General features: G+C 39.4%; 1 protein-coding gene across 6 annotated transcripts in view; it reads left to right on the forward strand.

Annotated features, from left to right (window-relative positions):
* Positions 1–18665, forward strand: part of LOC125226253 — a 108039-nt gene that overhangs the window by 47438 nt on the left and 41936 nt on the right. For all 6 annotated transcript variants that reach the window (XM_048130176.1, XM_048130178.1, XM_048130174.1 and 3 more), the window contains exons 2-3: positions 140–391; positions 4284–4482. In XM_048130176.1, the coding sequence (XP_047986133.1) occupies positions 382–391; positions 4284–4482 (209 nt within the window). In that variant the 5' untranslated portion in view covers positions 140–381. The remainder of the gene's footprint in view (positions 1–139; positions 392–4283; positions 4483–18665) is intronic.

Consider the following 18665-nt stretch of genomic DNA (forward strand, 5'->3'; position numbering starts at 1 on the left):
AAGTTAACCCAGGGCAAAGATTTTCTACTATTAAATGATTTTCTTTTGTCACATGAGCATTGTTAAGCCACGGTAAGGTGGCACTTACTCACTGAATCCTTGTAACAATGTTCTTAAATATTTTATCCTTTTCGTTTAGGTACTAATTCTACAAATCACTAAAAGACTAAATCAATCAATTCCTACAACAAACATTTCTAAAGACTACAAATAGATTTCAAGAAACTAAATCCGTTCGTGCTAGTGACCGAAACAGTGAAACAGTGTCGAACAGAACCAGTGCAATGTCAGTGAAGAACTACGTGATTTGTTCTAAAGTGCAGTGGGGCGGAGGAGGCTGACAGATCGACAGTCAGTGATCTGAGACCAGACGCCGGCAGGATGTCAGCAGGTATGTTGCTATGGTTACGGATAAGGAATTGTAGATAGTGTCATTCACAATGGCGCGCAAGTTTGACGAATCTATACTTGAGCATGGAGGAATAAGTAAGGGAAGAGTAAAGTTGTTTGTATAAGTATAGGCATAGTTAAGTGACATCTAGCGACAATCATGCGTCTATCACGCATTAAAAAGCGTGAATTATCAGTACCACTACTCGATAATAGGTGGCAACTGTGTCTCGTCGTACTGCTACTATTGACAAGTAGCAGTACTGATAATTTACGCTAGTTGACGCGTGATTGACGCGTGATTGTCGCTAGATGTCACTTACCTATGCCTATACAAATAACCCGAATTTACTGATGTATGGAGTTACTTGTCTATTTATTAAGTGTCAATTTTCTGAATTCGAACGCGTGAGACTCAAAAATCGGCCCGCAGGACATAGACCGTGGTTACATTTTTGAATTTTTTTAAGCTGCCGATATTTCGACGCAGTTACGTGTATCATGATCACGACTGAAGATGGTGGGTATCTTTGTGTAGACAGCGCGCGATCTACCCTCATTCGTGCGAATAAAAGTCAAAAAGGTAATCACAGTCTGTATCGCGGTCAATACTTACACGTTTAATGAAATTAACCGTGAATTGTTATACCACAAGGCGGAGCCTACTGTATCCAGTCTGCCTTGAAAAATAAATTAGAACAACAGATTAGATTTATTATTAGATTTGTCAACAGCGCGATACGAGCACCGAAAGTACTAAAACTTTAAAAGCTGAGTGTTCTAGACGTAAAATGTCACAAACATATCCAATTCTTTTACAAAGTTCGCAAACATTTCATTTTAAAATAAATGTCAAATAAAAGTCTAATGAAACGAAGAAAGTTGTTACTCAAGAAGTATTAAAAATGTCCTAAGTAATAGAAACAGAGATATTACGAAAAATTACAAAAAATATTAATCCCATTGAAGCGTTCTTTCATTTTTCAGCCATCGATAAGTCGAACCTTCGTTATATTCGTATTTTAAGAGCAAAGTCGTGTTCTTACCCACATCTCATTAAATTAAAATTATGGGCTTAAAATACGTTTGTTCATTTGATATCCTTATTTTTTTTTGTTAGAACGACGTTCTTAATAAATTGATCTCTCGAGTCATTTGTTATTGTCAAAGAATGAAGGTTTTTTTTAATGAAGCTTACGGTAGGTACGAACGTACGTATTAACGTACGTTAATGTTCTTAAATTTTGCAAAAACCAAAGGAAAAAGTAAAAATGTCAACCTAAACTTCGTCTCAATTTTATAATTTATAATTTTATACATTATACAAGTTGATTAACAAACAAAATATAATATTGGTCTAATATTAGATAGACGTGTAACTCCTATTTGTCTAAACAAGCCTGAGTGGTTGACAAGGGCCTGCCGCAAACACAACACACAAATTGCGAGTATTTTACTCTATAACACTTATTACGCCTAAATTGAAGTAACCCTACACTATACCAATCTCTACGCATATTATTTTCTTGCCGGTAAGTAAGACTGTCAGAGCTCAATGAGAGTACGCAACACATGGAAGTTGCAAGCATAATAATATAGTTACAAAAATTACTTGCCTACCAGCAACCGGCCGTATGCTAGTTTGCTACCGACATACCTCCCGTCATTAAAGTTATGAAGCGGATAAAGTTCGTTTGTCCCTTTCCGACGTATTGGTGTGAAAGAAAGGGACAAACGAACTTTATCGGCTTGATATTTTTAGTGATCGTCTATGAATAAGGGGAATAGTGTTTAAAAAATGGTGGAGAATGCCCGCAATTTGCGACCGTCGGTTCGCGGTAGGTCCGGCCTCTGACACGACGCCATCGGATTAAGAGCTCGCCCGTCATCCGTCAAGCCTAAATCGTCTACATTAGCCCCGCCCGCATTGACACGTCTGCCCTGCTGGAGCGACACAAAGGGAACCATCCATTTCTTGCTTAAATGGAGTATAATATTTTATAGATGACCGGTCCGATTTGTAGTTTAGTGAACTGTCCGTTTTGATAATGACAAAACCTAACATACTTTTATTTTGCAAAAAATAATAAATGGGCCAAAATAGCGACCGAATGGGCGCCACAAATTACTAAAGGCCGAAGTAGACCAAAAATGAGATTGCGGAAAGAACTGGACTCACTTTGTGGCGGCTGACGGGTGCATGCATACTTGTACAGAGCTGTGACGAGTGGCGGAAAACAGGGGAGGCCTGTGCCCAGCAGCACATTATAGGCTGTAGAAAAAAAAATTGAGTTATTTACACATGCCTTATTAAATACAACAATTGAGACGGATTAAATCGCGTTTAATTTATATGTATTTCGACGTTTTGAACATTTTTAAATAAACTGTAATACTTTTTCATAGTTTTATTTCATGAACTAATTTTCGGGCTATCCAATTAATATCTTATGAAAAGTAGAAAATAATTGCCGCGTCTGTCTGTCTGTTATCGTAAAAAATCAACGCTATAAAACAAATTCCCATCCATTTTTCGCCTGCGTAATATAAATTCATTCCTATTATAAAATGAGTCTTGAGGAAGCTTCTAAACGTCAAATGCTTATCCAGGGCGGGCCGCTCATTAATTATAATTATTTCATTGTTATTCATGGCAAGAGAACGTAGCCCAAGTTACAAACACAAAATATGCCTAGTAATAGTTTTCATCGCAAAACATACTGAGTTGGCACAATATCCAAAACCCAAGTTTAATCAGAGCGGGACCCACAACAGACGGACAAAAAGCGAAGGCCCACCGAAAGGACAATTAACTTCTTCACCGCATTGCAGCTTCCCGGAGTTTATCGTTGGCTAATGGGATTTAATCGTGTTAAGGCTAAACTTAGCCTTCTCAGATTTTTTAGTATAGAGCGCTTTTTCACTGAAAATGTGTGAAGGTTTTTGGTAGACACCAATCAGCTAATTTGAAACCGTTCTCACATAAATCAAAGTTATGTGGATCAACTGGCATAGTTGGATATCAAATACATCCACCTAACACGTATCTGGTGGAAATGCACTATCTAGCAACATCGCTAAACATACGTTTGCAAAAAAATATCATTAAGAGAAAAAAACACACAAACAAACACAAACAAAAAAAGATTTTGTGAACCACCGTTACATTGTCTTAGGCCCACTTGCACCAACCACTTAACTCAGGGTTAGTGGGCTGTCATCTGTCAAATTCCATATAAAATGGTGAGTTAAACCTCGGGTTAACCCTGCATTTTCGTTGGTGCAAGTGGCCCTTAAGGTCATTTGACGCATCGAATACGCTTCGTAGTCTTGTTTATCGACTTAGAAACTGTGACCCCAACATGATGCGTGGAGATTAATGATTATTTGTGACGAAGTGGCAAACGATGTTTCTAATCCTTACTAAGTGATTTTAATAGTGTATTTATAATAATGAAAGTTGTAGCGGGGATGCGCGGGAAGTGAAGGGAAAACCAATTCGACGTGAACGTAAACTTGTATTTACAGAGCTTTTCTTACAATGACAACGAAGCCGACGCGTTCCTCAACCAGTTAGAGAGAGAGAAAGAACTGGAGCGGAAGCACGTTTAGGACAGTCCTCAATAATAGCGCGTAGTTCCCAGAGGGAAGCAGGGGGCTATTATATCGGAATTTGTATCCCTAAGATTCGATACATAGCAAGTTTCAAGCGGCGAGCCTAACCAAATCGTAAAAAATCTTAACACCGCGATCTACAAATACTATGGGACCTTGACAGCGATATCTAGCGGGTTTTTTGGTAACTAAACCGGTGTCGCCGCTCGGCGTTGGTTGGTGTAGTAAGAAATTGAATTAAAATCATAAATAGTAAAATTCCCCCTTTTTTTCCTCAGGATCGGCAGTTGCCATGATCGGCGCGAACCTGCGTTTCGGGTCAGCCGGAGCGACTAACTCGTCCATCCTCAACCACACGCGACACTGCCCACCAGGTGGCGCTGCCAGTGCGGCAGCGTTGCTAGCACTGTCTGGCCTTGGAATGTCTGCGAATTTAGCGCTGATGACGGTTATATTGAGCAAGAAGCAGTTAAGAAGGTGAGCTCACCTTTGCATTATATATTTTTTCCAACTTCCACTTATTCTACTATAACGTAAACATTGTGGACACAGTATAAAACCAGTAATAACTCTTCTTACAAACTTCACGCCGCGCGGTGTGTCCCCTTCCCACCCCTCGCATGCGGCGAAAACATGCGAAACTGGTGATTATTGGGCTGGACAGTCGGGGCCGCGTTTGCGCGCTGTGTTGACGTGTTGAGTTCGGGAGAAAATGACGTCAGCACCGAAGACATATTTTCGTTACTGTAGTGTTTATGGGTGTATGGAAAGTTCTCAAAATGCGGAAATGTCATTCTTTAGAATTCCTAGACACCCAGAAAAGTAAGTGGTTGTTATATATTTGCAGTGTTAGGTACATTATTGCTTACGTAAATGGCGTAAAAGTGAGATTTAAAGCTAGAATGACACATTAAAATCAATAAGGATTTATCTGTAACGACATTTAGGTAGATGCTGCGATCTATCTAGCTCGAAAGTTTGGTACCTACTTAAATATTGTGCAAACATCTATTCAAACATTTTATGTAAATATGATTTCGTCAGTATTTAAGAAACAAATACGTACTTGAATCTTTATTAGATAAAAAGGTAGAAAGAGCGTTGGTACTAGCATAGCGCCATACACAGTTACTAATACGAGTAGGACAGTATAGGCACCTACGTTTCTAGTTCAAACGAATCTTTTTTTTATTGTGATGGATTGGGTGTATTCTAGAGAAAACATATAAAATGAACACTTAAATTAACGCTTTTGCAATTATTGTTACACAATCTACTATTGCGCGTATGAGAGTAATATATTTATAATGATTTTTTGTGTCTTCAATACTGACTAATGTGGTGTCATGACGTGGTATTGTTATACTAAAACCTACTTACAGTTAATAGTACCTATTAGATTTACAACAACTTACATTGTACGAAGTCGATTATAGTAACGTTGTACATGTACAACCCTGCGTGACCTTGCGCAGTAGTAACGACCGCGCCGCCGCTGCCGGAGATTAACTACTGATATATCCTTATACTGTGTTGTGGATGAAGATCTCAACCATACCAGGTACGGCCTACTAGAGGGCGCAACCGGCGCTGTCGCTCTTTTGGCGTTCGTTGTTGAGGTTGGTAATGTCGGCCAATCTAGCGCTGATGACGGTAATATTGAGCAAGAAGCATATTAGAGAGCTATAATTTCTGATCTGTTTCCAACTTTACAGCATCACTACTTTTACTCTTAGAAGTCCTCTTAGAACTCCGTTAGAAGTATCACCTTAGAGAACCAAACTCACGCGGCACTACCCAAGTGCCCACCAGGTGGCGCTACTAGCAGAAATAATAGAACATCTAGTTATTTATCTTCATCTTGGTAAGACGGATTAATAACCGATACGAAAATACACAAACGTAATCACAATATCAGTCTTACTAATCAATCAAATATCTCAAGGGATGAGGGAACTTAGTTATAATCCTGCATGATTTCGCAAACTTAGCTATAAGATAGATTGATACACAATACATATATACATATTGATATGTGTAAGTAGGTGCGTATTGCGCACTGCGTAAAGCCCTCCTCATACTAAATTGATCATCATCATCATCATATCAGCCTTTTACCGCCCACTGCTAAGCATAGGCCTCTCTTCTAGTACGCCACTTGTCCCGGTCCTGAGCTAGTCTCATCCAGTTGTGACCCGCAATTTTCCGGATGTCGTCCACCCAACGAGCCAACGGATGCCACGCGTTTCTTACGTCTGTGAGCGGCCACCATTCTGTTAACATTTTAGTCCATCTGCCATCACTCTGCCTAGCAACATGTCCCGCCCAACTCCATTTTAGTTTGGTAATGACGAAACCCACGTCTAGCACCTCGGCATTTAGGCAAATTGATCATAATGTATCTTCATTTCTCGCAGTGTCTTCTATTTTATCGATCTTTTATGACAAAAGAATGCACCAACTTTCTATCATTGACTTTCTTACACAAACCTAGCCCTTTCAGATTGAGATTCTTTATTGGTAAAAATACATTCTTTTTAATACGTCATACAATTAAAATTACTAAACCTTTACTGTACACTGGTCTATCCGTAAAGGCCTTCATAGCTAACGTAGCCCGATGACTTTGAAAGTATCGTTTTCCATTTAATCTCATTGTTATAATATTACACATAAATATTGATGATACGATGTGCGGTCCGATGTCGGGTCGTTTTCCCTTTCATAGACGTAACTTTCAAGGATCGTTTACAAGTTTAGGATCTTGTACCTAACCTTTAAACATACCCTAGTGGTTCATAATGTGAACGAGCCTTTATATAGTTTCGTTGATAAAGTTACTGCTCAGATTATCCTACTGAATATTGAAAACCGCAAGTTATAATAGGCTTATAATAGAATTTGATTTGAATTCTAAGCAGTATTAGAGATACTGAGACTTCAGTTCAATACACAAGGTCGTCTTAACCCCTCAAATGCCTAGTCCCGTATCGATCACAGACAATTTAGGCTTTATTTGAAAATTCTAATGTTATTAATTCCGTAGAAAACTTTGAACGTCGGCATTCCAGGGGTTAAAGGTAATCTCAATTTTTTTGACGACCTGTCTGGCTCAGTCGGTAGTAACCCTGCCTGCTAAGCCGCGGTCTTGGGTTCGAATCCCGGTAAGGGCATTTATTTGTGTGATGAGCACAGATATTTGTTACCGAGTCATGGATGTTTTCTATGTATATAAGTAAGTATTTATATCGTCGCTTAGCACCCATAGTACAAGCTTTGCTTAGTTTGGGGCTAAGTTGATCTGTGTAAGGTGTCCCCAATATTTATTAATTTATTTTATCTATTTCATTAAACATTGGCTTAAATTTTCACGATTATTAGTATCTGGACTCTAGAGTCTTCTCCGAGACCACGGAGACAACACCGTCCCTGATACGTCGGAGATGGAGATCAGTTTAATCAAAGACATATATAACTCCGTATAGACAGATAAAGTCTAAGAAAAAAACGTACCTCAGTACCATACAGAAAAAGGTACGGTGGCCTAGATGGCATTACACCTTTGGGGTACGCTCAGCTAGATGGCGCTAATGGGTTCCCTCTATGTGGCATAACTTTATTTGTCCGAAACGCTTTTGTCATAACAGATTTGGCATAATCGATTTTTGCCGAATGTTAATGTGGCATAAACATTGTTTGCTATAATTCACGATATTTCGAATATTATTTTGTCCGAAAATATATTGGCCTACTATTATTGAGGCCGAGTGTCATTAGGAAGAAATTGGATGAGCATAAATATTTTTGGCATACATCCCATTATCCGAAACTTATTTCGCATACATTTTTCGTTTATCAGAAATGCGCTTTTAGGGAAAAATGGTTATACTAGGATAGAATTGCGAACTCTACAGATACTCACTGCTCCAGAAAAATGGGTTAGGTTAGGTTTGATCTGCGACTATTACAGAAAACCACCGCTAGGGAAAAGTGGGTTAGATTAGGTTAGAACTGCGACCTCAACAAACACGCACCGCTAGGGAAAAATGGGTTAGGTTAGAACTGCGACCTCAACAGAAAAGCACCGCTAGGGAAAAATGGGTTACGTTAGGTTAGAACTGCGACCACAACAGAAAACTACCGCTAGGAAAAAGTGGGTTAGGTTAGCTTACAACTGTGACCACAACAAAAACGCACTGCTAGGTAAAAGTGAAACAAAAATAAAACAATAACGTTTATAATTTTAAACGTTTATTTTTTAATTAGATCGTTATTGCTCCAATAATGTTGTAATACTGGTAGTAACCATTTTTTATTTATATACAAAAGAATATATAATGGTAAGATTCGACCTATACTGATGTTATGCCAGAATAAATTCGGCAAAACATTAAATCGGAACACTAAGTTTATGCACATAAAATTTATGCGTAAATATGATTCGGAGCACCAAATTTATGTACAAAGAATATTCGGACTAATCACAATCTGCCTAAACAGATTATGCTAAACTTGACTATGCCATACCAGTTTATGCACAAAGCCAATTATGACTAAATCGATTATGCACAATAGAATTATTCATAAAAAAATTATGCCACAACAGGGTGAACCGTTCAAAACTTTTAAGCTTGTGTCGAGAGATGGCAGTATATCCACTGTGATTACACATTTTACTTTGACAGTAACTCTCTACAATACTCGATCCTCTTTGGGTTAATATGTAGTGATAGGCGATTAAGTCCCAACTTAAAAATTATTATGAATTGAACATGTCTTGAAATAAAACTATGGAAACGTCGGGATGTATTTTAAATTCATTATACGCGATTTAATCCGTTTCCATAGTTTTATTTCATGAGTAACTATCGCGGTAACCGAAGACAATATTAAACATGTCTTGTCTTGAAATTTCTTCCTAGAATAACGAGTATACTGTGGCTGTAACTTGCTTATTTATATTCTTCTTTCTTCTTTTTGTAGCAAGTTTTTTTCTAACTGAATAGTTTATATTTTCAGTCAATTGAGTTTATAAGTTTTAGCCTCTTCAAAACATGGCAGCCAAATTAAACACGCGAAATGAAAACGAAATCAACACATTATTTTCAGCGTAATGTTCATATGAGGAGGCTTTTTAAAAAGCTGTGCAATTAATATCGCGAGGCGGCTGCAATATGCTCTCCGCCATTGCTAAAGCAGGAGACACATTGAGAGAGTAAATAAGTCCAAAATACATGTTTATGTATTTATTTATCATCAATTACCTAAGGCTGAAAGGAAAAATATTTTAGGAACCATACACCATGTCCAATTGTCCATACCACAAAATGGTTATATGCTACTTGAAAATATACTTATATCTTACCTTATTACTAACTTTGTCATAAGTAATAAATAATCGTAAACTAGAACTTTCCTTTGCTAATCCGCGAATAGATAACGTGCAAGTCAATCAGTGCTAACCTGTTATAATTACTTGCGTATTTTTACATGCAATTAATTTTCCCACCCTCCCACCGCAAAATAAAAATAAATACGCAAATAAATATAACAACCCACCACCAAAAATACAAAACTCGACACGTGTTTCGCCTCTCTACGAGGCATCCTCAGGAGCTGATGTTGACGGCCCGAAGTCCCGCAACTGACTGATCGTCCCCAGAATGGTCGGCCATATTTATACTTTGTCCATCCCCCCTACCAAGCAAGTTAGATGGAAAAATTCGTAATAACGGCGATGACGCAACATTCAACTGCTCATTAAGGATTAACCCCCTATTGTTGTACCTAATTATCTCCAACTGTTCCAGAACCCCCAAACGCAGCCCTTTCTCACATACATGTAAAACATCAAAAGAATGATTCTCTGATACAGTATGGTCACTCTCTATCAAATGCTTTGCAAAATTGGATCTCTCTGGATGGTTGTGCCTGTATGATGCCATATGCTCCTTATACCTAGTAGTGAAATTGCGGCCTGTTTGGCCCACGTACACTTTGTTACAAACATCACAGCTCAACTTATAAACCCCAGATTTTTTCCCTTTCTCGATCCTATCTTTGCCGTTACAAAGCTTGGAGTGCAAAGTGTTATTTGTCCTAAAGGCCACAGGAATGCCGTTTGACTTCAAAATCTTATAAATGTCCTCTGACACTTTGCCAACATAAGTAATGCTCGCTTGACACCTCTTAACCGGTTCAGAAGGACGTGCCGCATACAACATATTGTTAACCATAACCATTCGCTTCTTTCTGATGATGCCATCAACGATTGATTTATCATAACCGTTCGAAACTGCCAAGTGGTAAATAATGTCCAATTCGGCTCGATAGTGTTCTTCAGAAAGAGGCACAGACAACATCCTATGCACATAACAGTGAAAAGCGGCCAACCTATGCTGCCAAGGGTGTGTAGAAGAAGCTGGTATAACTGTATCAGTATGTGTAGGCTTGCGGTAAATTTGAAATTGATGGCTATTATTAACTCTAGTAATGGTCAAATCTAGAAAATTCAATGACTTGTCTTGCTCTAGTTCCTTCTTAAACTTGATCTTTGGATGTTTACTATTAAGCCCAGTAACAAATTCATCCAGCAGGTCCATACTCCCCGTCCAACAAATAATCAAATCATCTACGTATCTGAAGTAATACAATATATTATCATTCCCTGCAATATGCTGGTTCTCAAAGTGGTCCATAAAGATATCCGCCATTAGAGGACTCAGTGGAGAACCCATGGCTAAACCATCACTTTGCAAATAATACTGTCCCCCGAATCTAAAATAATTATGTTTCATACATATAGCAGTTAGATCTATCAACTCATCTACCTCCCCTGGATGTAAACGTTGCTTTTCAAAAAGGTCCCTTAGAATATCCAAAGTTTCCCCATACGGCACATTCGTAAACAAACTATCTACATCCAACGAAAGCAAGACAGCATTCTCCGGAATAATAATATCTTTGATCTTTTCTATTAACTGCAAACTATTCCTCAAACAAAACTTCGGCCGGAACTGAGACTTTTCTCTAATAATGTGATTCAACCTCTTAGCTAGATTATAAGTTGGTGCACCCAAATATGAGACCACTGGACGAACTGGAATGTTATCCTTATGAATCTTAGGTAGCCCATAAAGAATAGGAGCTCGTGGATTCATTGGCACAACCATGCTCTTCTGATGTTCAGTTTCAAAAACAAACATAGAGTTCTTAATTGCCTGTCTCAGATCTTTCTGGAATCCTGGAGTTGGGTCTCTCTGCAAACTCGAAAAGCCATCACCTTGAATCAGATCAAGAACTTTCTGATTATAACTTCCTTTCTCCATAATAACAATGCAATTTCCTTTGTCTGCTTTCGAAACTACCAAATCATTTTCTCGCACTTTCCGTTGAATAGTTCTCAGTGCCAAACCATCAGAACTAAATCCACCACCCTGTGCCGGAACAGTACTCTTAATAACATTGGCCACCATGGTCTTGGTATCTAAATCACCACGGCCCCGCACTATCGCTACCTCTGAATCTACAGCCAAATTCTCTAACGTCCCCTGAGTTATTTTTGGCTGGAAATTATATTTCAACCCTTTTCCTAAAAGCTCTACTTCATTCTCCGAAAACTCCACATCAGTTAAATTTTTCACACGAGGATGGAAGTCATGGTGAGGTGTTGGTTCCGTTTCCCTCCCCTCAAAAACGAACTCGACTCCGTTAACCTACGCAATTTGTTTAGCTGAGTAGTATACATCTCATGTGCAAGTTCAGAAGCAAAGTATCTCGCCTTTTGGTCTAGGATATCAAACTCGAGATTATGCAACTTAAATGAGAGTTCAGAATACAACACTTTAAGATGCAGTTTCAAATTATCTCTAACCGAAAACCAATGGCGAGATTCTTCGTTCAACCAAATTCTCTGAGCCCTACTAACAGCCAACTTAGCAGCCCTCGAATTGCTACTACAACGCAACTGGATGTAATTAGGCACAACGTTCAAACGCTTGCACTGTTGATTAAACCACACATTCTGGACAGCTGCACGATGTTGTTTGGTTAGTTTGACATAAAGTCGTGCCTGTTCGGCCACGCTAGCCGTTTTCAAATAATCGATGGAATCAGGCGTTACTTTGCGGAAATCCATGTTAATCGTAAACTAGAACTTTCCTTTGCTAATCCGCGAATAGATAACGTGCAAGTCAATCAGTGCTAACCTGTTATAATTACTTGCGTATTTTTACATGCAATTAATTTTCCCACCCTCCCACCGCAAAATAAAAATAAATACGCAAATAAATATAACAACCCACCACCAAAAATACAAAACTCGACACGTGTTTCGCCTCTCTACGAGGCATCCTCAGGAGCTGATGTTGACGGCCCGAAGTCCCGCAACTGACTGATCGTCCCCAGAATGGTCGGCCATATTTATACTTTGTCCATCCCCCTACCAAGCAAGTTAGATGGAAAAATTCGTAATAACGGCGATGACGCAACATTCAACTGCTCATTAAGGATTAACCCCCTATTGTTGTACCTAATTATCTCCAACTGTTCCAGAACCCCCAAACGCAGCCCTTTCTCACATACATGTAAAACATCAAAAGAATGATTCTCTGATACAGTATGGTCACTCTCTATCAAATGCTTTGCAAAATTGGATCTCTCTGGATGGTTGTGCCTGTATGATGCCATATGCTCCTTATACCTAGTAGTGAAATTGCGGCCTGTTTGGCCCACGTACACTTTGTTACAAACATCACAGCTCAACTTATAAACCCCAGATTTTTTCCCTTTCTCGATCCTATCTTTGCCGTTACAAAGCTTGGAGTGCAAAGTGTTATTTGTCCTAAAGGCCACAGGAATGCCGTTTGACTTCAAAATCTTATAAATGTCCTCTGACACTTTGCCAACATAAGTAATGCTCGCTTGACACCTCTTAACCGGTTCAGAAGGACGTGCCGCATACAACATATTGTTAACCATAACCATTCGCTTCTTTCTGATGATGCCATCAACGATTGATTTATCATAACCGTTCGAAACTGCCAAGTGGTAAATAATGTCCAATTCGGCTCGATAGTGTTCTTCAGAAAGAGGCACAGACAACATCCTATGCACATAACAGTGAAAAGCGGCCAACCTATGCTGCCAAGGGTGTGTAGAAGAAGCTGGTATAACTGTATCAGTATGTGTAGGCTTGCGGTAAATTTGAAATTGATGGCTATTATTAACTCTAGTAATGGTCAAATCTAGAAAATTCAATGACTTGTCTTGCTCTAGTTCCTTCTTAAACTTGATCTTTGGATGTTTACTATTAAGCCCAGTAACAAATTCATCCAGCAGGTCCATACTCCCCGTCCAACAAATAATCAAATCATCTACGTATCTGAAGTAATACAATATATTATCATTCCCTGCAATATGCTGGTTCTCAAAGTGGTCCATAAAGATATCCGCCATTAGAGGACTCAGTGGAGAACCCATGGCTAAACCATCACTTTGCAAATAATACTGTCCCCCGAATCTAAAATAATTATGTTTCATACATATAGCAGTTAGATCTATCAACTCATCTACCTCCCCTGGATGTAAACGTTGCTTTTCAAAAAGGTCCCTTAGAATATCCAAAGTTTCCCCATACGGCACATTCGTAAACAAACTATCTACATCCAACGAAAGCAAGACAGCATTCTCCGGAATAATAATATCTTTGATCTTTTCTATTAACTGCAAACTATTCCTCAAACAAAACTTCGGCCGGAACTGAGACTTTTCTCTAATAATGTGATTCAACCTCTTAGCTAGATTATAAGTTGGTGCACCCAAATATGAGACCACTGGACGAACTGGAATGTTATCCTTATGAATCTTAGGTAGCCCATAAAGAATAGGAGCTCGTGGATTCATTGGCACAACCATGCTCTTCTGATGTTCAGTTTCAAAAACAAACATAGAGTTCTTAATTGCCTGTCTCAGATCTTTCTGGAATCCTGGAGTTGGGTCTCTCTGCAAACTCGAAAAGCCATCACCTTGAATCAGATCAAGAACTTTCTGATTATAACTTCCTTTCTCCATAATAACAATGCAATTTCCTTTGTCTGCTTTCGAAACTACCAAATCATTTTCTCGCACTTTCCGTTGAATAGTTCTCAGTGCCAAACCATCAGAACTAAATCCACCACCCTGTGCCGGAACAGTACTCTTAATAACATTGGCCACCATGGTCTTGGTATCTAAATCACCACGGCCCCGCACTATCGCTACCTCTGAATCTACAGCCAAATTCTCTAACGTCCCCTGAGTTATTTTTGGCTGGAAATTATATTTCAACCCTTTTCCTAAAAGCTCTACTTCATTCTCCGAAAACTCCACATCAGTTAAATTTTTCACACGAGGATGGAAGTCATGGTGAGGTGTTGGTTCCGTTTCCCTCCCCTCAAAAACGAACTCGACTCCGTTAACCTACGCAATTTGTTTAGCTGAGTAGTATACATCTCATGTGCAAGTTCAGAAGCAAAGTATCTCGCCTTTTGGTCTAGGATATCAAACTCGAGATTATGCAACTTAAATGAGAGTTCAGAATACAACACTTTAAGATGCAGTTTCAAATTATCTCTAACCGAAAACCAATGGCGAGATTCTTCGTTCAACCAAATTCTCTGAGCCCTACTAACAGCCAACTTAGCAGCCCTCGAATTGCTACTACAACGCAACTGGATGTAATTAGGCACAACGTTCAAACGCTTGCACTGTTGATTAAACCACACATTCTGGACAGCTGCACGATGTTGTTTGGTTAGTTTGACATAAAGTCGTGCCTGTTCGGCCACGCTAGCCGTTTTCAAATAATCGATGGAATCAGGCGTTACTTTGCGGAAATCCATGTTAATCGTAAACTAGAACTTTCCTTTGCTAATCCGCGAATAGATAACGTGCAAGTCAATCAGTGCTAACCTGTTATAATTACTTGCGTATTTTTACATGCAATTAATTTTCCCACCCTCCCACCGCAAAATAAAAATAAATACGCAAATAAATATAACAACCCACCACCAAAAATACAAAACTCGACACGTGTTTCGCCTCTCTACGAGGCATCCTCAGGAGCTGATGTTGACGGCCCGAAGTCCCGCAACTGACTGATCGTCCCCAGAATGGTCGGCCATATTTATACTTTGTCCATCCCCCCTACCAAGCAAGTTAGATGGAAAAATTCGTAATAACGGCGATGACGCAACATTCAACTGCTCATTAAGGATTAACCCCTATTGTTGTACCTAATTATCTCCAACTGTTCCAGAACCCCCAAACGCAGCCCTTTCTCACATACATGTAAAACATCAAAAGAATGATTCTCTGATACAGTATGGTCACTCTCTATCAAATGCTTTGCAAAATTGGATCTCTCTGGATGGTTGTGCCTGTATGATGCCATATGCTCCTTATACCTAGTAGTGAAATTGCGGCCTGTTTGGCCCACGTACACTTTGTTACAAACATCACAGCTCAACTTATAAACCCCAGATTTTTTCCCTTTCTCGATCCTATCTTTGCCGTTACAAAGCTTGGAGTGCAAAGTGTTATTTGTCCTAAAGGCCACAGGAATGCCGTTTGACTTCAAAATCTTATAAATGTCCTCTGACACTTTGCCAACATAAGTAATGCTCGCTTGACACCTCTTAACCGGTTCAGAAGGACGTGCCGCATACAACATATTGTTAACCATAACCATTCGCTTCTTTCTGATGATGCCATCAACGATTGATTTATCATAACCGTTCGAAACTGCCAAGTGGTAAATAATGTCCAATTCGGCTCGATAGTGTTCTTCAGAAAGAGGCACAGACAACATCCTATGCACATAACAGTGAAAAGCGGCCAACCTATGCTGCCAAGGGTGTGTAGAAGAAGCTGGTATAACTGTATCAGTATGTGTAGGCTTGCGGTAAATTTGAAATTGATGGCTATTATTAACTCTAGTAATGGTCAAATCTAGAAAATTCAATGACTTGTCTTGCTCTAGTTCCTTCTTAAACTTGATCTTTGGATGTTTACTATTAAGCCCAGTAACAAATTCATCCAGCAGGTCCATACTCCCCGTCCAACAAATAATCAAATCATCTACGTATCTGAAGTAATACAATATATTATCATTCCCTGCAATATGCTGGTTCTCAAAGTGGTCCATAAAGATATCCGCCATTAGAGGACTCAGTGGAGAACCCATGGCTAAACCATCACTTTGCAAATAATACTGTCCCCCGAATCTAAAATAATTATGTTTCATACATATAGCAGTTAGATCTATCAACTCATCTACCTCCCCTGGATGTAAACGTTGCTTTTCAAAAAGGTCCCTTAGAATATCCAAAGTTTCCCCATACGGCACATTCGTAAACAAACTATCTACATCCAACGAAAGCAAGACAGCATTCTCCGGAATAATAATATCTTTGATCTTTTCTATTAACTGCAAACTATTCCTCAAACAAAACTTCGGCCGGAACTGAGACTTTTCTCTAATAATGTGATTCAACCTCTTAGCTAGATTATAAGTTGGTGCACCCAAATATGAGACCACTGGACGAACTGGAATGTTATCCTTATGAATCTTAGGTAGCCCATAAAGAATAGGAGCTCGTGGATTCATTGGCACAACCATGCTCTTCTGATGTTCAGTTTCAAAAACAAACATAGAGTTCTTAATTGCCTGTCTCAGATCTTTCTGGAATCCTGGAGTTGGGTCTCTCTGCAAACTCGAAAAGCCATCACCTTGAATCAGATCAAGAACTTTCTGATTATAACTTCCTTTCTCCATAATAACAATGCAATTTCCTTTGTCTGCTTTCGAAACTACCAAATCATTTTCTCGCACTTTCCGTTGAATAGTTCTCAGTGCCAAACCATCAGAACTAAATCCACCACCCTGTGCCGGAACAGTACTCTTAATAACATTGGCCACCATGGTCTTGGTATCTAAATCACCACGGCCCCGCACTATCGCTACCTCTGAATCTACAGCCAAATTCTCTAACGTCCCCTGAGTTATTTTTGGCTGGAAATTATATTTCAACCCTTTTCCTAAAAGCTCTACTTCATTCTCCGAAAACTCCACATCAGTTAAATTTTTCACACGAGGATGGAAGTCATGGTGAGGTGTTGGTTCCGTTTCCCTCCCCTCAAAAACGAACTCGACTCCGTTAACCTACGCAATTTGTTTAGCTGAGTAGTATACATCTCATGTGCAAGTTCAGAAGCAAAGTATCTCGCCTTTTGGTCTAGGATATCAAACTCGAGATTATGCAACTTAAATGAGAGTTCAGAATACAACACTTTAAGATGCAGTTTCAAATTATCTCTAACCGAAAACCAATGGCGAGATTCTTCGTTCAACCAAATTCTCTGAGCCCTACTAACAGCCAACTTAGCAGCCCTCGAATTGCTACTACAACGCAACTGGATGTAATTAGGCACAACGTTCAAACGCTTGCACTGTTGATTAAACCACACATTCTGGACAGCTGCACGATGTTGTTTGGTTAGTTTGACATAAAGTCGTGCCTGTTCGGCCACGCTAGCCGTTTTCAAATAATCGATGGAATCAGGCGTTACTTTGCGGAAATCCATGTTAATCGTAAACTAGAACTTTCCTTTGCTAATCCGCGAATAGATAACGTGCAAGTCAATCAGTGCTAACCTGTTATAATTACTTGCGTATTTTTACATGCAATTAATTTTCCCACCCTCCCACCGCAAAATAAAAATAAATACGCAAATAAATATAACAACCCACCACCAAAAATACAAAACTCGACACGTGTTTCGCCTCTCTACGAGGCATCCTCAGGAGCTGATGTTGACGGCCCGAAGTCCCGCAACTGACTGATCGTCCCCAGAATGGTCGGCCATATTTATACTTTGTCCATCCCCCCTACCAAGCAAGTTAGATGGAAAAATTCGTAATAACGGCGATGACGCAACATTCAACTGCTCATTAAGGATTAACCCCCTATTGTTGTACCTAATTATCTCCAACTGTTCCAGAACCCCCAAACGCAGCCCTTTCTCACATACATGTAAAACATCAAAACTACTGTATGGTCACTCTCTATCAAATGCTTTGCAAAATTGGATCTCTCTGGATGGTTGTGCCTGTATGATGCCATATGCTCCTTATACCTAGTAGTGAAATTGCGGCCTGTTTGGCCCACGTACACTTTGTTACAAACATCACAGCTCAACTTATAAACCCCAGATTTTTTCCCTTTCTCGATCCTATCTTTGCCGTTACAAAGCTTGGAGTGCAAAGTGTTATTTGTCCTAAAGGCCACAGGAATGCCGTTTGACTTCAAAATCTTATAAATGTCCTCTGACACTTTGCCAACATAAGTAATGCTCGCTTGACACCTCTTAACCGGTTCAGAAGGACGTGCCGCATACAACATATTGTTAACCATAACCATTCGCTTCTTTCTGATGATGCCATCAACGATTGATTTATCATAACCGTTCGAAACTGCCAAGTGGTAAATAATGTCCAATTCGGCTCGATAGTGTTCTTCAGAAAGAGGCACAGACAACATCCTATGCACATAACAGTGAAAAGCGGCCAACCTATGCTGCCAAGGGTGTGTAGAAGAAGCTGGTATAACTGTATCAGTATG

The sequence above is a fragment of the Leguminivora glycinivorella genome, chromosome 5 (genome assembly GCF_023078275.1).
Source record: "Leguminivora glycinivorella isolate SPB_JAAS2020 chromosome 5, LegGlyc_1.1, whole genome shotgun sequence".
Lineage (NCBI taxonomy): Eukaryota > Metazoa > Arthropoda > Insecta > Lepidoptera > Tortricidae > Leguminivora > Leguminivora glycinivorella.